This window comes from Macaca nemestrina, chromosome 10, assembly GCF_043159975.1.
Source record: "Macaca nemestrina isolate mMacNem1 chromosome 10, mMacNem.hap1, whole genome shotgun sequence".
Classification (NCBI taxonomy): domain Eukaryota; kingdom Metazoa; phylum Chordata; class Mammalia; order Primates; family Cercopithecidae; genus Macaca; species Macaca nemestrina.
This window is the reverse complement of record NC_092134.1, coordinates 9604097-9627606: the sequence shown is the minus strand read 5'-3', so window position 1 is coordinate 9627606 and position 23510 is coordinate 9604097. Positions and strand designations below refer to the sequence as shown.

General features: G+C 48.1%; 1 protein-coding gene across 1 annotated transcript; it reads right to left on the bottom strand.

Moving 5' to 3' along the window:
• Positions 1–1130: 1130 nt before the first annotated feature.
• Positions 1131–21432, bottom strand: LOC105495449 (Rab interacting lysosomal protein like 2). Its single transcript, XM_071070852.1, has 4 exons — positions 21079–21432; positions 15593–15744; positions 6892–7005; positions 1131–1663 (listed from the first exon to the last, which is right to left on the bottom strand). The coding sequence occupies exons 1-4, from the start codon at positions 21430–21432 to the stop codon at positions 1633–1635; spliced, it is 651 nt and encodes a 216-aa protein (XP_070926953.1). The 3' UTR covers positions 1131–1632.
• Between the last annotated feature and the right edge of the window lie 2078 nt (positions 21433–23510).

Genomic DNA, 23510 nt, shown 5'->3' with positions numbered 1-23510 from the left:
TCCCAGCCCGGGCCTTGGAAACAGGCCTGCATTTGCCTCCTGTGCAAGCTGCTTCCTAGCTCAACAGCCAGAGTTTGTTTCTAAACCTATAAACTGGCCGGACGTAGTGGCTCACGCCTGTAATCCCAGCATTTTGGGAGGCCGAGGTGGGCAGATCATGAGGTCAGGAGTTCGAGACCAGACTGATCAATATGGTGAAACCCCGTCTCTACTAAAAATACAAAAATCAACCCAGTGTGGTGGCACATGCCTGTAGTCCCAGCTAGTTGGGAGGCTGAGGCAGGAGAATCGCTTGAATCTGGGAGGCAGAGGTTGAAGTGAACCCAGATGGTGCCACTGCACTCCAGCCTGGGCGATAGAGCAAGACTCTGTCCCCCGCCTCAAAAAAAAAGCCAGGAACGGTGGCTGAAGCCTGTAATCCCAGCACTTTGGGAGGCCGAGGTGGGCGGATCACGAGGTCAGGAGATCGAGACCATCCTGGCTAACATGGTGAAACCCCGTCTCTACTAAAAAATACAAAAAATTAGCCGGGTGTGGTGGCAGGAGCCTGTAGTCCCAGCTACTTGGGAGGCTGAGGCAGGAGAATGGCGTGAACCCGGGAGGTGGAGCTTGCAGTGAGCTGAGATCACGCCACTGCACTCCAGCTTGGGCAACAGAGAGAGACTCCATCTCAAAAAAAAAAAAAAAAAAATCTATAAACTGGTGCACCAGTACCGGTTCCCATCTACCCAGGTTATAAGGAACGAACGAGATAAGCCACAGAGCAGGTGAAACACACTGAGTAAGCCACTGTTATTTACTAAGAGGACAGGCTCACGGAATGGGTGCGGTAGCCTCATTAATTCCTTTGCAAAGTGCAGACACCCACTCTCTGTTTCATTGATTCCTAAATGCATTTTGTTCACATCTTAACACCTCTGAAATCACGATGAGTCCTAAAATCAATAGCTTCTTAACATTTTAGTTTGCAGCAATCTTTCCCTTCATAGCGACACCAAATAATGGTTTATTGCTTAGATTCAATGAATGCAATTGATTCATTATACAATGAAATGTATATATGTGACATATACACATATACACCACCATGTATACCATCATAACTAAGAGACCACTCTGGATAAGCTATAGAAAGTATAAAAGTCATTTTATTTTAATACAAAATCACATAAAGAAAGGCATGTTGGCTAAATCAAATATTCACTAAATATCAGTGAAGTCACCACTGGAATATCCATAGCACATTTTCCTGCTTTCTTTTCTCCTTTCTGCTAAACATTGAAGGCCACGGTCATCCCTGGGAGCAGATGAATAGGACATGCATCTGCACGCAGGAGGCCCTGGGGGTTGACGTAGGAGCAGGAAGTGGGCCCCAACCCCCACACATCCCTTCTGTTTTTCTTGATTTCTGCTTCACTGGCCCAGGCCAAATCTTCAAAGGTGTCTAGTTCCGCAGTCAGGGAGAAAGTGATGCCAAGAGAACCTTGTCTCCTCCCTCCTCAGTCTGCTTTGAAGGGGAAATGAATACGCAGGCCCAGTGTGTCTGTGTGGCACAGAGAGGTGGCTTTGCCAGGCATCTTGGAAGGTTGTCATTCCAGAATCAGAGCCATAGCCTTAGTTGTGGCCTTAGATCTAGGTCTGTTTCCCCGATCGAAAAAAGAACCTGGTGTGGAGAGAGAGGGGTCAGGGCGAGCAGAAGGTACAAAGCAAGGGGTGCAGAACCCCCTGTAAAGTTTCTAAGTAGCTCTTGCAACTGTTGACTCAAAAATATGTCTAGGCCAGGCGTTGTGGCTCACGCCTGTAATCCTATCACTCTGGGAGCCTGAGGCAAGAGATGAGGATCACTTGATCCCAGGAGTCTGAGACATGCCTGGGCAGCATAGTGAGACCCCCATCTCTAAAAAAAAAAAAAATAACTAGCCGGGCACAGTGGCGCACACCTGTAATCCCAGCTACTCAGGAGGCTGAGGCAGGAGAACTGCATGAACCCGGGAGGCAGAGGTTGCAGTGAGCCGAGATTGCGCCACAGCACTCCAGCCTGGGCAACACAGCAAGACCCTATCTCAAAAAAAAAAAAAAAAAAAAAAACCGGGTGCGGTGGCTCACACCTATAATCCCAGCACTTTGGGAGGCGGAGGCGGGTAGATCACAAGGTCAGGAGATTGAGACCATCCTGGCTCACACGGTGAAACCCCATCTCTACTAAAAATACAAAAAATTAGCCGGGCGTGGTGGTGGGCACCTGTAGTTCCAGCTGCCTCAGGAGGCTGAGGCGGGAGAATGGCATGAACCCCGGGAGGCGGAGCTTGCAGTGAGCCGAGATCGCGCCACTGCACTCCAGCCTGGGCGACAGAGTGAGACTCTGTCTCAAAAAAACAAAACAAAACAAAAAAAACACTCATTCATTCATTCATTCACTCATTCATTCTAGTAGCTCATTAAGTTTATCTGAACCTGAAAGGGTGGCCTCACGTTCATTGGCCACTAGCCACATGTCCTCAGGCTAGCTCATGCACAGAACACACACTTCACTTTTGCCCTATCAGGCTCAAACTCCACTTAGGTGTCCTAAGCTCCCGTAGAAGGACGCTGAAAGAAACCAGCAGTTTATGCCTTCTGGAAGCCTGATTTGCAACGAGATAGCCAATGAACGTCCTAAATGAATACCTTCAGGTCTGACACCTGGGTGGAGGTGCTCTTTCATGATCTTACCTCAGAAGACCCTTCCTTGTGGAAGAAACACTTCCACTAAGCTGGGTGCAGTGACTTATGCCCATAATCCTAGCGCTTTGGGAGGCTGAGGCGGGCGGATCGCTTGAGCTCAGGAGTTCCAGACCAGCCTGAGAAACATGGAGAAACCCCATCTTTACCAAAAATACAAAAATTAGCTGGGCGTGGTGGTGAACACCTGTGGTCCCAGCTACTCGGGAAGCTGAGGTGGGAGGATCACTTGAACCTGGGAGGCGGAGGTTGCAGTGAGCTGAGATCGAGCCGCCACACTCCAGCCTGGGTGACAGAGTGAGACCCCATCTCAAAAAAAAAAAAAAAAAAAAAAGAAAAGAGAAACACCCACCTTGGCCTTGCTTTGACCCTGTCTCCCAACCCTTCTCCACAAGGCAATCAGAGTGAGCTTTTTATATGTAAATACTGTCATGTTACTCTCCAGCTTAAAACCATCCAATGTATCTTCCCAATGCACCTAGAATAAAACCCACAGTCAGCACCAGAATCCAGGTGGCCCTGGGTGACCCAGCCCCTCCCACCTCTCCAATCTTGCCTTCATTCTCTTCCCTGTTCCAGTCACCATGGTCTTCTGTTCTGAAAACTTTTTTTTTTTTTTTTTTTTTTTTAAGACAGAGTTTCACTCTGGTTGCCCAGGCTCAAGTGTAACGGCAAGATCTCGGCCCACCGCAACCTCCGCCTACCGGGGTTCAAGCAATTCTCCTGCCTCAGCCTCCTGAGGAGCTGGGATTACAGACGCCCGCCACCACGCCTGGTTAATTTTGTATTTTTATTTGAGACGGGGTTTCTCCATGTTGGCCAGGCTGGTCTCGAACTCCTGACCTCAGGTGATCCACCCACCTTGGCCTCCCAAAGTGCTGGGATTACTTGATTTCTGAGAATCTGAATTTTACACAGGCACCTCACTCTTGGTATAAGAGGCAGCATCTGAAGAACTATGGGATCAACCCCGGTGCACAGACATGAGGGGAAAGTGCATAGCATGTTCCAATGCTGGGACATGGGCTCATTCAAGAGGAGTGGTCTCAAGTGGGACAGGGAGAGGTCCTTGGGCATTCCCCACAGCCAGGCTGAAACTGCCTGTTGCTCCTGTTCTATTCTGGTTAGCAAGACGACATTGACTCCCCTTTTTCTTTTTTTTTTTTTGAAATGGAGTCTTGCTCTATCACCCAGGCTGGAGTGCGGGGGTGAGATCTCAACTCACTGCAACCTCCTCCTCCCAGGTTCAAGTGATTATTCTACTTCAGCCTTCTGAGTAGCTGGAATTACTACAGAGGCCACCACCACACCTGGCTAATTTTGTATTTTTATTTATTTATTTATTTATTTTTATCTATTTATTTATTTTTTTGAGACAGAGTCTTGCTCTGTTGCCCAGGCTGGAGTGCAGTGGTGCAATCTCGGCCCACTGCAACCTCTGCCTCCCAGGTTCAAGCGATTCTCCTGCCTCAGCCTACCAAGTAACTGGGACTACAGGCATGTGCCACCACACCCAGCTAATTTTTGTATTTTTAGTAGAGATGGGGTTTCACCATGTTGGCCAGGATGGTCTCGATCTCTTGACCTGGTGATCCACCTGCCTTGGCCTCCCAAAGTGTTGGGATTACAGGTGTAAGCCACCGTGCCCAGCCTATTTTTATTTTTTTGAGAGTCTTGTTTTGTTGCCTAGGCTGGAGTGCAGTGGTGCAATCTCAGTTCAATTGCAACCTCTGCCTCCTGGGCTGAGGCGATTCTCCCGCCTCAGCCTCCCAAGTAGCTGGGATTACAGGCATCTGCCACCAGGCCTGGCTAATTTTTGCATTTTTAGTAGAGACAGGGCTTCACCATGTTGGCCAGGCTGGTCTCGAACTCCTGACCTCAGGGGATCCTCCCACCTCAGCCTCCCGAAGTGCTAGGTTTACAGGCGTGAGCCACTGCGCCCGGCCGAGTTTGACTCTTGATTCCATTTCCCGGGCATCACTGTGTGCAGCAGGAAACATTCTGGAAAGGGGTTTTTCCTGCTGAAGATTCCACGTAGCCCAAGGTTAAGGGCGAATGAACTTAGGAGGTAAATAGATGCGGCTTCAGGTCTGAGTTTCACCACCACCAACCCGCTGTGTAACCTTTGCAAGTCACTGATCTTCTCTCTCAGTTTGCCCATCTGTAAAACGGACCTCCTGAGTAGATGTTTACTCAGCTCAGTGTCTGGCACATAGAAATGCTCACTAAGTGGGAGCTATGGTGAATCTTTTTTTTTTTTTTTTTTTGAGACAGGGTCTCACTGTCGCTCAGACTGGAGTGCAGTGGCACCATCTTGGCTCACCTCAACCTCCCCCTCCCAAGCTCAAGTGATTCTCCTGCTTCAGCCTCCTGAGTAGCTGGGATTACAGGTGCATGCCACTACCACCCAGCTAATTTTTGTATTTTTTAGTAGTGTCAGGGTTTCACCATGGTGGCCAGGCTGGTCTCGAACTCCTGACCTTAAATGATCCAGCCATCTCGGCCTTCTGAAGTGGTGGGATTACAGGTGTAAGCCACTGCACCTGGCTTAGCTATGGTGAATCTTAAGGTATAGGGAATTATCTTTTCCTTTCCCCAGTCCTGCTTTATCTCCTCAAACCAACAGCCTCTGAGTAATATTGGGAAGAAAACTGCTATTTCCTTGTCCACCATACTGAGCTCACATGAACCACTGCCCCCAGAGGAAGAACCATGACTTTGCTCTCCGGAAGCTACATGCCTGGCTGCCTCTTCCTTTGGTTCTTTCCGGAGCTGCTGCTGCTGCTGCTGGGCCAGAGGTGTTCTCCCCTGTGCTCCTGCCCTTTGCCCTCTGCCCCCTGCTCCCTCCCAAGATCCTCAAGGTCCTGTCCCTGAGAAAGAAGGCCTGGGTTATTCCTTTTTTTTTTCAAGTCTCACTCTGTCCCCCAGGCTGGAGTGCAATGGCACGATCTTGGCTCACTGCAACCTTCACAATAATCACCTCGTTATTATCATTTTTGTTTTCTTTCTTTTCTTTTTTGTTTCTTTCTTTTCTCTCTCTTCTCTTTCTCTCTTTCTCTCTCTCTCCTTCCTTCCTTCCTTCTTTTTTTTCTTTTTTTTTTTTTTTTTTTTTTTTTGAGATAGAGTCACGCTCTGCTACCCAGGCTGGAGTGCAGTGATGTGATAATAGTGATAATACCTTACTGTAGCCTTGAACTCCTGGGCTTAAGTAATCCTCCAGTCTCATCCTCCTGACTAGCTGGGACCACAGGTGCAGGACACCACACCCAGTTAACTTCACTTGATCTCAGCCAAAAGACTGACAAATGATACCAGCTAATTTAAAATAAATAAATAAATAAATAAATAAATAAATAAATAAATAAATTTGGCCAGGCTCAGTGGCTCATGCCTGTAATACCAGCACTTTGGGAGGCTGAAGCAGGTTGGTCACGAGGAGTTCGAGACCAGCCAGACTAACATGGTGAAACCCCGCCTCTACTAAAAATACAAAAATTAGCCAGGCATAGTGGTGCATGCCTGTAATCCCAGCTACTCAGTAGGCTGAGGCAGGAGAATTGCTTGAACCCGGGAGATGGAGGTTGCAGTGAGCTGAGATTGTGCCACTGCACTCCAGCCTAGGCGACAGGACGAGACTCCGTCTCAAAAAAAAAAAAAAAAATTCTTTTTGGTTGACATGGGGTCTCACTTTGTTGTCCAGGCTAGTCTCAAACTCCTGGCTTCAAGTGATCCTCTTGCCTCAGCCTCCTGTAATCTCTGTTGAGATTACAGGTGTGAGCCATGCACCCAGCCTGGTCAAACATCACAGGGAGGCAGTAGCGTGTAGAAGCCAGATTTCCTTGGGTTCCTGACTTCACTATTTACCATCTGTGCGACCTTGGGCAAATTACCTTACCTCTCAGTAGCTATTTCTCCACCTGTAAAATAGTATCTACCTTGTAGGGTCACTGTGATGATTTGATGAATATATGCCAAGTGCCTAGGCTACTGCCTGGCAGATATCATTATAATAAACTGGCACTGAGTTTTCCCATGAGCTGCAGCACCACAACCGGGCGAGTGGAGGCAGCTCCCCACCTGCCCTGGGCAGCTGGCCAGCCTCTTCTTGCCCCCAACTACTTCCTTGAGTTATTATTCAGCAGGACCGGGGGGCAGCAAGGTGACACTTACAGCTTTTTTATGATTGTCTTCTCCTCCTTGTTCCTGCCAGCATTGTTGGCCCTAGTAACCACAGCATCTTTTTCTCTTCTTCCTCCTGGGCCTTCTCTTGGTGGAATCAGGCCACTGGGAAATGGGGCAAAAAAATAAATGGATTATTTTATTACAGACCTTTTTTTTTTTTTGAGTTGGAGTCTTGCTCTGTTGCACAGGCTGGAGGGCAGTGGCACCATCTCAGCTCACTGCAACCTCCGCCTCCCGGGTTCAAGCAATTCTTCTGCTTCAGCCTCCTGAGTAGCTAGGACTACAGGGGCCCACCACCATGCCCGGCTAATTTTTGTATTTTTAGTAGAGATGGGCTTCACCATGTTGCCCAGGCTGGTCTCAAACTCTTGACCTCAAGTGATCCATCTGTCTCAACCTCCAAAAGTGCTGGGATTACAGGCATGAACCACTGAGCCTGGCTTTTATTACAGACCTCTTATCTGTGCAGCTCTGAAAATAAAGGGTCTTAATGATGATGATGATAGTAATATTATGGTTGAAAGAACTAGAGTCAGAGAAATTCTGTTTAAAATTAGAATCTTTCCTCTACCTTTCCAATGTGATGCCTCTTATTTCTTTCTCTTACCTAATTGCATTGGCTACTGCTGCAAGCTTCTCGGTTTTCTAGGAACATGATTGTGTATAAATTCTCTAACTTAAGCCTTGGCTTCCTAATCTATAAAATGAGTCTAATAATAGTACCTACCTCAAAGGATTGAGATATTATGTAAGATAATACATAGTGATTAACATTCAACAAATATTTATTAAGCTACCTACTGTGGTTAATACATATTTTGTCTCTGAACTATTTTGTCTCTAAATAAAATAGACAAAATATCTTCTCTCAAGTAATCTATATTCCAGTGGGAGAAGGAAACAGTCAATAAAGAAACAAGTAAAATAAAAGTACAAATTGTAAGTCAGATGGTGATAAGAGTTAGATTTTTTTTTTTTTTTGAGACAGAGTTTCACTCTTGTTGCCCAGGCTGGAGTGCAGTGGCGTGATCTCGACTCACCATAACCTCCTCCTCCTGGATTCAAACGATTCTCCTGCCTCAGCCTCCCAAGTAGCTGGGATTACAGGTGTGCACCACCATGCCTGGCTAATTTTTTATTTTTAGTAGAGATGGGGTTTCTTCATGTTGGTCAGGCTGGTCTCAAACTCCCAACCTCAGGTGATCCACCCACCTTGGCCTCCCAAAGTGCTGGGATTACAGGCGTGAGCCACCGTGCCTGGCAAGAGCTAAATTTATACTGATTGATACTGCAGTCAGGGAATATTGAGATCTGGCCTGAGGAGGGCCAGAGTATTTCCCTGGACTTGATGTACAGAATTTAGAAGAAGGACGTTTTCTCTTACTCCACTGGGACTGCCAGAAGTCTGTTTCCTAAGATTCAGAGGAGGCTTGTCTGTAATGCAAAATAATGAGGCCACAAGCAAAGAAAGGCAAAGAGGAGAGAAAGAGGCACCAAGTCCCTGATTCCAACCATTGCAATGTTTCTTTTTTTTTTCTTTTCTTTTCTTGTTTTTTTGAGATGGAGTCTTGCTCCATCACCCATGCTGGAGTGCAGTGGCACAATCTTGGCTCACTGCAACCTCTGCCTCCCAGGCTCAAGCGATTCTCGTGCCTCAGCTTCCTGAGCAGCTGAGATTACAGGCATATGCCACCATGTCTGGCTAATTTTTATATTTTTAGTAGAGACGGGGTTTCACCATGTTGGTCGGGCTGGTGTCGAACTCCTCACCTCAAGCGATCTGCTCGACTCAGCCTCCTGAAGTGCTGGGATTCAGGCATGAGGCACTGTGCCCGGCCTTCCTTTTTTTTTTCTTTCTTTTTTTTTTTTGAGATAAGAGTCTCTCTGTAACTCAGGCTATAGTGCAGTGGCATGATCACAGCCCACTGTAACCTTGAATTCCTGGGTTCCGGTAATCCTCCCACCTCAGTCTCCCAAGCAGCCAGTATCACAGTCATGCGCCACCATGCCCAGCTAATTTTTTAATTTTTTGTAGAGACGGAGACTCAATGTGTTGCCTAAGCTGGTCTTGAACTTTTGGCTTCAGCCTCCTGAGCAGCTAGGACTACAGGCGCCCACCACGCCTGGCTAATTTTTGTTTTTTTAGTAGAGATGGGCTTCACCATGTTGCCCAGGCTGGTCTCAAACTCTTGACCTCAAGTGATCCATCTGTCTCAGCCTCCCAAAGTGCTGGAATTACAGGCATGAGCCAGTCACTGCACCCAACTCCTTCCCAATTATGTTACCAAAAAATTTCCTTTTGTGTTTAAGCTAGTCTAAATTGGACTTCTGTCACTTGCAACCATAAGAAGCCTGACCAAAATGAAACATTTCAATTATGGCACAGTACAACTCGTCACATCCACTTAGGCGTTTGGTTGCAGTGCCCACTGGTAAATTTATCCCCATGGTGTTGTCCCCTTGCTGTGGACCGAATTGTGTATTTTTATTTTTTTATTTAATTTTTAAATTTTCATTTATTTATTTATTTGAGACGGAGTCTTGCTCTGTTGCCCAGGCTGGAGTGCAGTGGCGCGATCTCTGCTCACTGTAAGCTCCGCCTCCCGGGTTCATGCCATTCTCCTGCCTCAGCCTCCCGAGTAGCTGGGACTACAGTCATCTGCCACCATGCCCAGCTAATTTTTTGTATTTTTAGTAGAGACAGGGTTTGACCATGTTGGCCAGGCTGGTCTTGAACTCCTGACCTCGAGTGATCTGCCCGCCTGGGCCTCCCAAAGTGCTGGGATTACAGGTGTGAGCCATCGTGCCTGGCTGAATTGTGTGTCTTTAATAAAAATTCCTGGCGGGGCTCAGTGGCTCACTGTGTATTTCGTGGCAACTTGAGCTGACAAAGATACCTCTTTCAGCGTGAGAGTGAAAGGGCAGGATTCATACTTTGCCCTCCTTCTTCATAAAAGAGTTTTGCAAAGAGTAGGCTCTTATGATTTACTTTTTTTTTTTTGAGATGGCGTCTTGCTCTGTCATCCAGGCTGGAGTGCAGTGGTGCGATCTTAGCTCACTGCAACCTCCACCTCCCTGGTTCAAGCAATTTCCCTGCCTCAGCCTCCTGAGTAGCTGGGATTACAGGCACACACCACCATGCCTGGCTAATTTTTTTGTATATTTAGTAGAGACGAGGTTTCACCATGTTGACCAGACAGGTCTTGAACTCCTGACCTCAGGCAATCTGCCTGCCTTGGCCTCCCAAAGTGCTGGGATTACAGGTATGAGCCACTGCGCCCACTCATTACTTAATATCAATAATTTTAAAGAAATTTTTTGAGACAGGGTCTTGATCCATCACCCAGGCTCGTCTTAAACTCCTGGGCTCAAGTGTTCCTCCTGCCTCAGACTCCCAAAGTGTTGGGATTACAGGCATGAGCCACCGCACCCGGCCTAAATTTTTGTAATTATAAAATATCATATTATTTCTATTCTAATTTTATTTTATTTTTGAGACAGAGTCTCACTCTACCGCCCAAGCTGGAGTGCAGTGGCAAAATCTCTGCTCACTACAACCCCCACCGCCTGGGTTCAAGTGATTCTTGTGCCTCAGCCTTTTGAGTAGCTGGGTTACAGGTGTGCGCCACCACACCCAGCTAATTTTTGTATTTTTAGTATTGACAGAGTTTTGCCATGTTGGCCAGGCTGGTGTTGACTGAACTCCTGACCTCAAGTGATCCACCCTCTTTGGCCTCCCAAAGTGTTGGGATTACAAGTGTGAGCTGCCCGCCCAGCCGATATTTTATTATAGATACTTATTATAATAGTGGTTTAACAAGAAGCATCATCTAAAATTTCCATTTTTCCATGATCTATTATTACATAAATTAAACTTGGTGACTAAAAACAACCGTAACATAATCTCCAATGATGACCCTTTCTTATAATTGGCTTTTTTTTTTTTTTTTTTTAGATCAGGTCTTACTGTGTTTCCCAGGCTGGAGTACAGCTGCTATTCACAGGCACTGAAGCCTCAAATTCCTGGTCTCGTGGGATTCTCCTGCCTCAGCCTCCCAAGTAGCTGAGACTATAGGCACTGAGACTATAGGTGCACACTGCTGTGCCTGGCTTCTTATGGTTGGCTCTGTGGTCCTCCTGCTAGCCTGAGCTGCCCACTTGGCTGTGTTCAGTGGGGCATCGGCAGAGGGCTGTGCACAGCTGGGGCTGTCAGCAGGTGCGCCCTGGTTCTCCTTCACATGACCTCTCCATGGGACTCCACCTTGAGCTTCCTCACAGAATGGTGGTCTCAAGGCAGCATTCTAAGAGCACAGAAACAGAAGCAAGGCCTCTTACCACCTTAACCCCAGAAGCGTCACTTCCACTTCTCGCAGTCAAAGCAAGTCACAGAGCCAGCCTACATGCAAAGAGAGGGAACACAGAATCCACCTCCTGATGAAAGGAGTGGCAAAGTCTCACTGCAAAAGGGCAAAAGGTACGCAAGGTGGGAAATACTGCTGTGGCTCTCTTTGGAAGCAACTTACCATATTTCCCTGGAATTACAATTTTTTTTTTTTTTTTTGAGATAGAGTCTCGCTCTGTCGCGCAGGCTGGAGTGCAGTGACACATCTTGGCTCAACGCAACCTATGCCTCCTGGGTACAAGCAGTTCTCCTGCCTCAGCCTCCCGAACAGCTGGGACTACAGGCGTGCGCCACCACACCTGGCTAATAATTTTTGTATTTTTAATAGAGACGGAGTTTCACCATGTTGCCCAGGCTGATTACGAACTCCTGACCTCAGGCAATCTGCCCACCTCGGCCTCCCAAAGTGCTGGGATTACAGGTGTGAGCCACCTTGCCCAGCTGTAATCACAATTTATTACCAGTATATTATCTGTATGAGTTTGTACCTTCGAATGGATGCAGTTGCCATGAGAACATCTCAGTTGGCATGCTGGCTTCCCTAGAATATCTAACACTAGAGACAAAGCCGAATCCTGCCTCTCTTGGCCTGTGCCAGATGGAAAGCGTACGTCTCTTGTTCTCTGAGAATTCAAAACTAGAAAGTGTGTGGTTTTGCCCACTAACAAGCTGCTCATGACACCAGCAGCTTGGCAGTTTCTCTTTTTAACTACCTGTGCCTGAACTACTTATTAAATGAGACAAAGATCTTTCCATGAACACGGTTCCAGCCTTAGCAAAAGAGAGACAATAAATTTGGCTTCTAACAATGCTTCTGCTGTATCTCTGCTCTCTTAAAGATGCTACATTTAAGGAATGTAAAGAATTGTATCACTTGGGCTTTGTTTCATTTTTGATCAGGGTACGTCCTTAATTCCAAGCTGTCATGATCTAAATGCGGCGTGCTAATTAAAAGCACAGGCTCTGATGTCACACTGTCTGAGGTCACATCACCGCTGTTGCCACCACCGTCTAAGCAGGTGCCCACCTCTCTGGTCCTCAGCTCACCATAGTGATAACATCACCCCTACTCACAGTCTTGCTGTGAGAACTAATTGAAATGATGTTTGGGATACATTCAGCAGAGTGCCTGGCACATGGTGAGCATCAATAAATACTAGCTAACGTGACATTTGTATTTCTCTGGCTTTTCCTTCCTCTACCTATAAGAAAACATGCTTTGTTTAACTCGGTGTTTCTCATGATTATTTGACTATAGAGCCCCCTTTTCAAAAAATACCTATGTAAAGGAAAACATTTTGGGAAATAACACAAATGGAAACAGCTACGAGTCCCAATGTGATTATGGCAACAGCTTTTTTACAGCCTCTCTTGCTTGTCCTACAATCTATTCTGTATGTGGTACCACTGCAGTCTTTTTTAACTTTCCTTATTATTGTTTTTTTAATTTCTCTTTAGAGACAGGGTCTTGCTATGTTGCCCAGGCTGGCCTCGAACCCCTGGGCTCAAGTGATCCTCCCGCTTCAGGCTCCCTAAGTGCTGGGATGTAACACTGCACCAGGCTTTTTTGGTTTTGTTTTTGTTTCATTTTGTTTTTGAGACAGAGTTTTTGCTCTTTCACCCAGGCTGCAGTGCAGTGGCACAATCTCAGCTCACTGCAACCTCCACCTTCTGGTTTCAAGTGATTCTCCTGCCTCAGCTTCCCGAGTAGCTGGGATTACAGGTGCCTGCCACCATGCCTGGCTAAGTTTTGTATTTTTTAGTAGAGACGGGGTTTCACCATGTTGGCCAGGCTGGTCTCGAACTCCTGACCTTGTGATCTGCCTGCCTCGGCCACCCAAAGTGCTGGGATTACAAGGGTGAGCCACCGCGCCCAACTGTTTTTTTGCTTTTTTTTTTTTTTTTTGAGACAGAGTCTCGCTCTGTCACCTAGGTTGGAGTGCAGAGGCACAATCTTGGCTCATTGCAACTTCTGCCTCCCAGGTTCCAGTGATTCTCCTGCCTCAGCCTACCGAGTAGCTGGGACTACAGGCATGTGCCACCATGCCCAGCTGATTTTTGTATTTTTAATGGAGACTGGCCTCTTGTCATTCTCTTGATCAAAACTTTCTAATGGCGAGGTGCGGTGGTTCACACCTGTAATCCCAGCACTTTGGGGAGGCTGAGGCAGGTGGATCACTTGAGCCCAAGAGTTTGACACTAGCCTGGGCAACATGGTGAGACCCTGTCTCTACAAAAAATACAAAAATTAGCTGGGCATGGTGGCATGTACCTGTGGTCCCAACTACTTGGGTGGCTGAGGTGGGAGGATCACCTGAGTTTGGGGAGGTCAAGGCTACGGTGAGCCGTGATCATGTCACTGTGCTACTGTGCTCCACCCTCAGTGACAGAGTAAGACTCTGTCTCAAAACAAACAAACACTTTCCAGTGGCCAGGTGCAGTGGATCACACCTGAAATCCCGTCACTTTGGGAGGCCACGGTGGGAGGATCACTTGAGCTCAAGAGATCGAGACCAGCCTGAGCAACATAGCAAGACCTCGTCTCTGAAAAAAAAAGGTTAATTAGCTGGGCATTGTGGCACATGCCTGTGTTCCCAGCTACTCGGGATGCCAAGGTGAGAGGATTGGTTGAACCCAGCAGGTCGAGGTTGCAGTGAGCTGTTACTGCACCCCTGCATTCCAGCCTGGGCAATAGAGCAAGATTCTGTCTCAACAAAACAAAACAAACCAAAACCTTCCAATGACTTCTCATTACACTCACAATAAAGTGAAAGCTCGGCCAGGCGGGATGGCTCATGCCTGTAATCCCAGCACTTTGGGAGACTGAGACAGGTGAATCACTTGAGGCCAGGAGTTCAAAACCAGTCTGGCCAACATGGTGAAACCCCATCTCTACTAAAAATACAAAAAATTAGCCGTGCGTGGTGGTGGGCATCTGTAGTCTCAGCTACTCCGGAGGCTGAGGCAGGAGAATCGCTTGAACCCCGGAGACGGAGGTTGCAGTGAGCTGAGATTGCACCACTGCACTCCAGCCTGGGCGACAGAGCAAGACTCTGTCTCAAAAAAAAAAAACCATAATAATAATAAAAAAATAAATTAATAAAGTGAAAGCTCCTTCCTGCAGCCAACAGGAAGACCAGGCAGAAACTAGGCATACACTCCTAGTTTCTTTCCAACCATCTTCCCCCTGGCTTTCCTGGTTTTGCCTTCTTAGGCCCGTTTAAATTAGCCAAGCTGGTTCCCACCCGCAGGGTCTTTGCACTTCCCGCTCCATTTTTGTGCCATCAAATCTTTTTTTTTTTTTTTTTTTTTTTTTTGAGACGGAGTCTCGCTCTGCCGCCCAGGCTGGAGTGCAGTGGCCGGATCTCAGCTCACTGCAAGCTCCGCCTCCCGGGTTCACGCCATTCTCCTGCCTCAGCCTCCCGAGTAGCTGGGACTAAAGGCGCCCGCCACCGCGCCCGGCTAGTTTTTTGTATTTTTTAGTAGAGACGGGGTTTCACCGTGTTAGCCAGGATGGTCTCGATCTCCTGACCTCGTGATCCGCCCGTCTCGGCCTCCCAAAGTGCTGGGATTACAGGCTTGAGCCACCGCGCCCGGCCGTGCCATCAAATCTTTACAGGGCTGCCTCCTTTTCATCTTTGCCGAGAGAGGTCTGTCCTGACCACCCCTCTAAGACAGGCCCTGCCCCTCCCACGTCACTGCTGGCCACATGGTCTTGTGTCTCCTTCAGAGTACCTGCCACCATCCCCACGTGTTTATTTTGGGTTTCCTTGTTGATTGCTTGTCTCTGGCACTGGACTAGCAAGGATTTCCACTCTCTTCGTTTTGTTCACTGCGGTGCCCCTGGGCCTGGCACAGTGTCTGACACATATTAGATCTTCAATGAATTGGTTGAATGAACATATAACAACAAATACGGGCTGGGCACGGTGGCTCTCCTCCTGTAATCCCAGCACTTTGGGAGGCCGAGGCGGCCAGATCATGAGGTCAGGAAATCGAGACCATGGTGAAACCCCGTCTCTACTAAAAATACAAAAAATTAGCCGGGTATGGTGGCGGGCACCTGTAGTCTAGCTACTCGGGAGGCTGAGGCAGGAGAATCACTTGAACCCGGGAGGCAGAAGTTGCAGTGAGCCGAGATCGCACCACTGCACTCCAGCCTGGGCGACAGAGTGAGTCTCCATCTCAAAAAAACACAAAAAACAAAACCCAAAAAACAAATATGTAACCTAGCAAGGAATTCTGGGCCAGGTCTGGGTGCAGGACCCTCCAGGCAGTACAGCCCACCTCTTGTAGCACTGCAGCTCTTCCTGCACCACCAGGAGCTGCGACTTGAGTTTGTTGCGTTCCTGCAGCACGTCCCTTAGCTCCTGCAGAGTGAAGCGGGGTCGGTTGGGATCTGTCAAGTCAACCACCATTTTGTTTGGGCTCAGGTTCACCTGGAAGAAAAGATGCAACCTTTGCAAGCAACTCTATATAATTAAATTATTATTATTATTATTATTTTTTTTTTTTTTTTTTTTTTTGAGACGGAGTCTCGCTGTGTCTCCCAGGCTGGAGTGCAGTGGCGTGATCTCGGCTCACTGCAAGCTTCGCCTCCCGGGTTCACGCCATTCTCCCGCCTCAGCCTCCCAAGTAGCTGAGACTACAGGCGCCCGCCACCACGCCCGGCTAGTTTTTTGTATTTTTAGTAGAGACGGGGTTTCACCATGTTAGCCAGGATAGTCTCGATCTCCTGACCTCGTGATCCACCCGCCTCGGCCTCCCAAAGTGCTGGGATTACAGGCTTGAGCCACCGCGCCCGGCCTATTATTTTTTATATATATATATGTTTTAGATGGAGTCTCTGTTGCCCAGGCTGGAGTGCAATGGCACAATCTTGGCTCCCTGCAACTTCTGCCTCCCAGGTTCAAGCGACTCTCCTGCCTGAGTCGTTGGGATTATAGGTGCCCGCTATCATGCCTGGCTAATTTTTGTATTTTTATTAGAGACAGGGTTTTGCCTTGTTGGCGAGGTTGGTTTCAAACTCCTGACCTCAGGTGATTCACCCACCTCGGCCTCCCAAAGTGCTGGGATTACAGGTGTGAGCCACCGTGCCTGCAGCATGGCCATTCTTTTAAAAATTAAAAATAGAATTACGATTTGATCCAGCAATTCCAATTCTGTGTATGTTTCCGGAGCACTGAAGGCAGGGCCTGAAGAGATATTTGCACACCCATGTTCATAGCAGCACTATTTATTTATTTATTTATTTTTTGAGACGGAGTCTTGCTCTGTCACTCAGGCTGGAGTGCAGTGGCATGATCTTGTCTCACTGCAACCTCCGCCTCCTGGGTTCAAACGATTCTCCTGCCTCAGTCTCCTGAGTAGCTGGGATTACAAGTGTGTGCCACCATGCCTGGCTAATTTTGTATTTTTAGTAGAGATGGGGTTTCACCATGTTGTCCAGGCTGGTCTCAAACTCCTGGCTTCATGTGATCCACCCGCCTTGGCCTCTCACCACAGCAGCACTATTTACAGCAGCCAAGGGGTAGTAGTAGCAACCCAAGTGTCCATCAACAAATGAATAGATAAACAAGTGTCCATCAACAAATGAATAAACAAAGTATGGTATATGCCTCCAACAGAGTATTATTCGGCCTTCAAAGGCAAGGAAATTCTGACATGTGCCACAACATGAATCAATCTTGAGGACATTATGCTGAGTGAAATAAGCCAGGCACTTAAGACAAGTACATGATTTCACTGATATGAACAACCTACAACAGGTAGATTCAGAGGGACAGAAAGTAGAAAAGTAGTTACTGGGGGCTGGGGGAGGGGAAGGAGAAGTTGTTACTTAACACGTTAGAGTTTCACTTTTGCAAACTGAAGAGAGTTCTGGAGACGGATGGTGGTGATGGCTGCACAACAGTGTGAATGGACTTCATGCAGCTGAACTGTACACTTAAAAATAGTTAAGATGGGCCGGGCGCAGTGGCTCACACCTGTGTAATCCCAGCACTTTGGGAGGCTGAGGCGGGCGGATCACAAGGTCAGGAGATCGAGACCATCCTGGCTAACACGGTGAAACCCCGTCTCTACTAAAAAAATACAAAAAAGTTAGCTGGGCGTGGTGGCGAGCACCTGTAGTCCCAGCTACTCAGGAGGCTGAGGCAGGAGAATGGTGTGAACCTGGGAGGCAGAGCTTGTAGTGAGCTGAGATTGCACCACCGCACTCCAGCCTGGGCGACACAGCAAAACTCCATCTCCAAAAAAAAAAAAAGTTAAGATGGTAAATTTTATGTTACTTGTATTTACTACAATTTATTTTATTTTATTTTTTTCTTTTGAGACAGTCTTGCTCTGTTGCCCAGGTTGGAGTGCAGTGGCATGATCTCAGCTCACTGCAACCTCTGTCTCCCAGATTTAAGCAATTCTTCTGCCTCAGCCTCCCTAGTAGCTGGGATTACAGATGCCTGCCACTACGCCCAGCAAATTTTTTGTATTTTTAGTAGAAATGGGATTTCACCATGTTGGCCAGGTTGGTCTCGAACTCTGACCTCAGGTGACCTGTGCCCACTTCGGCCTCACAAAGTGCTGGGATTACAGGCATGAGCCACCGCACCCAGCTTTACTACAATTTAAAAAACCAAAAAGAGGTCAGGAATAGTGGCCCACTCCTGTAATCCCAGAACTTTGGGAGGCTAGGGCGGGTGGATCGTTTGAGCCCAGGAGTTTGAGACCAGCCTGGACAACATGGGAAAACCTCATCTCTAGAAAAAATACAAAAATTAGGTGGCCATAGTGGCGTACGCTTATGGTCTCAGCTACTAGGGAGGCTGAGGTGGGAGACCTGAGCCCAGGGAGGCTGAAGCTGCAGTGAGCAGTGTTCAAACCACTGCATGCCAGCCTGGGTGACAAAGTGAGACCCTGTCTCAAAACATACAAAGGAAAAAACAAGGCATATTTTTGTGAACTATCTAGTGGCACTAAACATTCATTTTCTTGATTCATGCATTTTTCCCTACCCCAGTTCTTAAGGCTGCAGTTTGGGAAGAAAATATGCCATCTCATCTGCCGCCTGATGAAACTTGTCCACTTTGCCCCATATGGGGAAGTACCCAGCCCCTGTGCACACCACACTATTCTTAGCTCATAATGGGACTTCCTCCATATTCTTGTGCCCGGAGATGGAGGCAAAAATAACACAGAATGTGGCTGAGCAATCCTGTGCAAGTCACTCAACTTTCCTTGACTCTCAAAAGCCAGGCTACAAGTCATCACACTTAACCATGTCACTTGACAGATACTAAAGTAGAATATTATCTAGAAATACAATTGTCACCATCACTTAGGAATAGGTGAAATAAACTACCGGGGTCAGAGAAGGTATGAGGCAAATAATAATAACAATTAATAATAAGAAGAAAAAAAAGTTACCAGGGAAGCTACTGGGAAACTTCACACTTCCCTGTGAATTTTGGTGACTCGTTCCTGTTCTTTCCAGGCTTACTTCTTGGTTTGTATACTTTTTTTTTTTTTTAAGACAAAATCGTCTTGCTCTGTTGCCAGGCTGGAATGCAGTGGCATGATCTCAGCTCAATGCAACCTCCCCCTCCCAGGTTCAAGCAATTCTCTTGCCTCAGCCTCCCGAGTAGCTGGGAATATGGGCGCGTGCCACCATGCCCAGCTAATTTTTGTATTTTTAGTAGACGCGGAGTATGTTGGCCAGGATGGTCTCGATCTCTTGACCTCCTGATCTGCCTGCCTCGGCCTCCCAAAGTGATGGGATTACAGGCGTGAGCCACCGCGCCCAGCCTTGGTTTGTATACTTGGTTTTTGTTTGTTTGTTTGTTTGTTTTTGAGACAGTCTTGCTCTGTCGCCCTGGATGGAGTCCAGTGGCACGATCTCGGCTCACTGCAACCTCCACCTCCTGGGTTCAAGTGATTCTCGTGCCTCAGCCTCTGAGCAGCTGGGATTACAGGCGTGTGCCACCAGGTCCAGCTAATTTTGTATTTTTAGTAGAGGCAGGGTTTCACCATGTTGCTCAGGCTGGTCCCGAACTCCTGGCCTCAAGTGATCTGCCTGCCTCGGCCCCCCAAAGTGCTGGGATTACAGGTGTGAGCCACTGCGCCTGGCCCGGTTTGTATACTTGTGTCCTGGTTCTAGGACTGTGTGTCTGGCCTCTCCCACTAGATGTGAGCTTCTTGAGGGCAGGCACCTTGTCTACTTTATCTCCATAGCCCCAGAGCCTAGCATCAGTCACTGCAGTCACTCATCAAATGTTAGTACAACAAGTAAGGTCAAATGTCTGTATTTTAGGATGGAGTATTTAGGACTAGCATCTCTGAATGAAGATCCTGACTTCACCTCTTACTTGCCGTTAAGTCCTTAGGCAAATTACTTAATTGTTCTGTGCCTCATTTTTGTAAAACAGTAATAGTGTGAGGATTAAAAAAGACATCGTCCACTTACAGCAGCTTTTTTTTTTTTTTTTTTTAACTGTGGCTGGAGACCTGCTAGTAGGTCATAACATTAATGAGTTTCGACAAGAATTTAAAAAACCTAGGCCGGGTACGGTGGCTCACGCCTGTAATCCCAGCACTTTGGAAGGCTGAGGTGGGTGGGTCACTTGAGGCCAGGAGTTTGAGGTCAGCCTGGCCAAAATGGCGAAACCCCGTCTCTACTAAAAAAGAAAAAAAAAAAAAAATTAGCCAGGCATGGTGGCAAGCGCCTGTAATCCCAGCTGCTCAGGAGGCTGAGGCAGGAGAATTGCTTGAACCCAGGAGGTGGAGGTTGCAGTGAGTCGAGGTCACGTGACTGCACTACTACACCTGGGCAACAGAGCAAGACTCTGACTCAAAAAAAAAAAAATCTACAGTAGTTTCTCTTTTGTGCCTGGCTTCTTTCTCTCAATGTAACATCTGTGAGATTCATTCACACTGCTATGTGTATCAGCACCCTGTTCTTTTTCTGTTGCACAGTATTCCATATATCACGATTTCAAAACTCAAACTGGGTTGCATTTAGATTGTTTCCAGTTCAGCAGTTGAGACTAAAGCTGCTCGGAATCTTCTTGTCTATGTCTTTTTGTGGTCATACGCACTAATTTCTCTTTAGGTAAAATGTGTTTCTTGCCCAAGTGTGGTGGCTCACATCCACAATCCCAGCACTTTGGGAGGCCAAGGCGGGAGGATTCCCTGAGCTCAGGAGTTTGAGACCAGCCTGGGTAACGGTGAGACCCCCATCTCTACAAAACATCAAAACAGTTAGCCAGGCATGGTGGCACATGCCTGTACTCCCAGCTACTCGCAAGGCTGAGGCAGGAGAATTGCTTGAGCCTAGGAGGCCAAGGCTGTAAGTGAGCCATGTTTGCACCACTGTACTCTAGCCTGGGCAATAGAGCAAGACCCTGTGTCAAAAAAAAAAAAATTGTGTTTGTTGCTCTAGGTCAAAGGTTCTCAAACTGGTCCCGGGGCCACCAGCATCAGCATTAACTGGGAACTCGTTAGAAATACAGATTCTGGCCCCGCAGGGTGGCTCCCACCTGTAAACCCAGTACTCTAGGAGGCTGAGGCTGGAGGATCACTTGAAGCCAGGAGTTTGAGACCAGCCTGGGCAACACAGCGAGATCCCATCTCTTTAAAAAAAAAAAGGAAAAGAAAAGAAAAGAAAAGAAAGGAAAGGCAAAGAAAAGAAAAAAGAAAAGAAAAGAAAAGAAAAGAGAAGGTGTCTTCCTGCTAGTAGGCGCCCTCCTACGCCCCGCAGGCGCTCTGGGCCCAACACTCACCTCCCCGCTGGTCGGAGGGTCCTGTCTCCGCAGCCCCTCCACCTCCTTCCTGAGGTTGTCCCTCTCCATCTTCAGCTCCTCCAGCGCCAGGCTGCCCTCATTCACCAGCGCCTCCAGCATCTCCAGGACGCGGACGACTTTGAACTGCAGCTGCGTCACCCGGGGGTCGCTGCCCAGGGCCATAAGTTCGCGGCCCAACAGGTAGGAGATGTCATACACGTCCTCGGCGGTCAGCTGGAAGGGGCTCTTGCCCAGCGCCCCTTCGGGCCCAGCCTCGTCCCTCTCCTCGTCCTCAGTCTCGTCCCTCTCATCGTCCTCTTCCTCTTCCTCTTCTCGCACAGGGGGCTCCTCCATGGCCACCCAGACCCCCGCCGACCCCGGAGCTGCTCTCTTGGAGTCTCCCAAAGGTTGAACTTCCTCCCGGCACCCAAAACTTTCCGCTGGGCAGAGTCCCTACCTGCCCAATCAGCGCGGCCCGGGGGTGGGCCCGGGGAGGGGGGGGGAGGGGAAAAAGGGGCCGCGCACGCGACTCTAGGGCCTGCGCCCCTGGCGCACCGTCCCTGCTGCAGCCCGCGCGGGCGAGTGCGCTCCAGGTTGTGGTTTGGGGCGCGAAGGGACAACAGAAAAGGAGGGCGTCCGAGAAGAGGAAAGTTCAGGGGTGAGGGCAATCCCCCCAGCCTGGGAACAGTTGCAGCCCGGGGGAGGAGCCGCCCTGAGCCCCGCCCCTGGCGACCGCTGCCGGGAGGCGCGTTCCCGTGGAGACCGAGTTTCCACCGCGCAATCGAGAGCAGAGCAAAAAGAAAGCAACTTTTTCCTTTCTACCCTCGTGCTTTCCAGCCGTAGAATTTGCATCGTACGTAATGGAAGATTCGGGTCTCTCTTTGAGGGAGTTTTCTGGAACCTGCGGCCAAACAGAAAGCAGCTGTTGTGGGCAGCGCGACAGAGTCCCCAAGGCTTGAGGATCTGGAAAACTCCCAGCAAATTATCATTAGGGCCTGGGGCATCTGACTTCTGTGACTCTCAATAAAATGGGGAATTCCTACCCTGCTCACTTCGCTGGGTCCTCGGCTCCTCCACGTAACCGGCGCTGCCACCTTGGCAAGTTACTTAACGTCTCCAAGCCTCAGTCTCCTCTTCTGTAAAATGGGGACAATAGCGGGACCCAGGTGGCAGGGTTGCTGCGAGGAACATGAACTTATGAGATAATGTGTGTGACACCTCACACACTTAGGAAGCACTTACAGATGTGATTGTGATCCTTCATTCTTTCTTCCACAGAGCTGGGGAGGAATTGTTGGTGTTGGAGACACCTTGCTACTTGGGTGAGAGAAGCAGGCGTAATTAACAAGAGAGAAACCCCTGTCTGAAAATCACAAAGCATTTGACACATATGCAGAATCCATATTACTGAGAATATTAGCAGTGTGGCTTAGAAACTTGAGTTATTCGCTGTGGCTCATGCCTTAATCTCTACACTTTAGGAGGCTGAGGCAGGAGGATTGCTTGAGCCCAGGAATTCGAGACTAGCCTGGGCATCATAGTGAGACCCTATCTCTACAAAAAGTAAACAAAATTAGGTGGACACGGTGGTTCATGCCTGTAGTGGCAGGTACTCGGGAGGCTGAGGTGGGAGGATCGCTTGAGCCCAGGATGTTGAGGCTCCAGCGAGCCAAGATCGCACCACAGAGTGGTGCCTGTGACGGAGTAAGACCATGGTGACAGAGTGAGACCATGTTTCAAAACAAAAGCACAACAAATCTCAAGTTATTTTAGGTTCCATTGGAGGTTTGTGATAGTCTCAGGCAGAAAGCTCAGCAACAGGGCTTATCTTTCCTAGGAATGTATTGGCAGCTTTCCTTGTGATGGGTGTGTCCATTTTCTCCACACTGAGGTACTAGAATCTCAATGGAGAATGTACACGGATTAAACCAACCAACTAAAGCAAAGCAAATTAACAAAACATACTATTTTCAGAGGGCCGTTTTTATTTTACTTATTTATTTATTTTTAGTTTTATTTATTTATTTTTTTTGAGACGGAGTCTTGCTCTGTTGCCCAGGCTGGAGTGCAGTGGCACAATCTCGGCTCACTGCAACCTCCACCTCCCAGGTTCAAGCAATTCTCCTACCTCAGCCTCCCGAGTAGCTGGGACTACTGCACCAGTTATAGTCCCAGCACATGCCACCACGCCTGGCTAATTTTTTGTATTTTAGTAGAGATGGGGTTTCACCGTGTTGCCCAGGCTGGTTGTGAACTCTTGAGCTCAGGCAATCCTCCCACCTGGGTCTCCCAAAGTGCTGGGATTACAGGTGTGCGCCACCATGCATGGTTAATTTTTTGTATTTTTAGTAGAGATGGAATTTTATCATGTTGCCCAGGCTGGTCTTGAACTCCTGACCTCAGGGTGATCCACCAGCCTCGGCCTCCCAAAG

Coding starts and splice junctions, on each gene's coding strand:
- LOC105495449 (XM_071070852.1), bottom strand. CDS start 21,432: ATGGAGGAGCCCCCTGTGCGAGAAGAGGAAGAGGAAGAGGACGATGAG. Junction 7,006..15,592: donor GAGCTGCAGTGCTACAAGAG/GTGGGCTGTACT, acceptor CCCATTTCCCAG/TGGCCTGATTCCACCAAGAG. Junction 1,664..6,891: donor AAGACAATCATAAAAAAGCT/GTAAGTGTCACC, acceptor TCTCCACACCAG/GTTCTTTTTTCGATCGGGGA.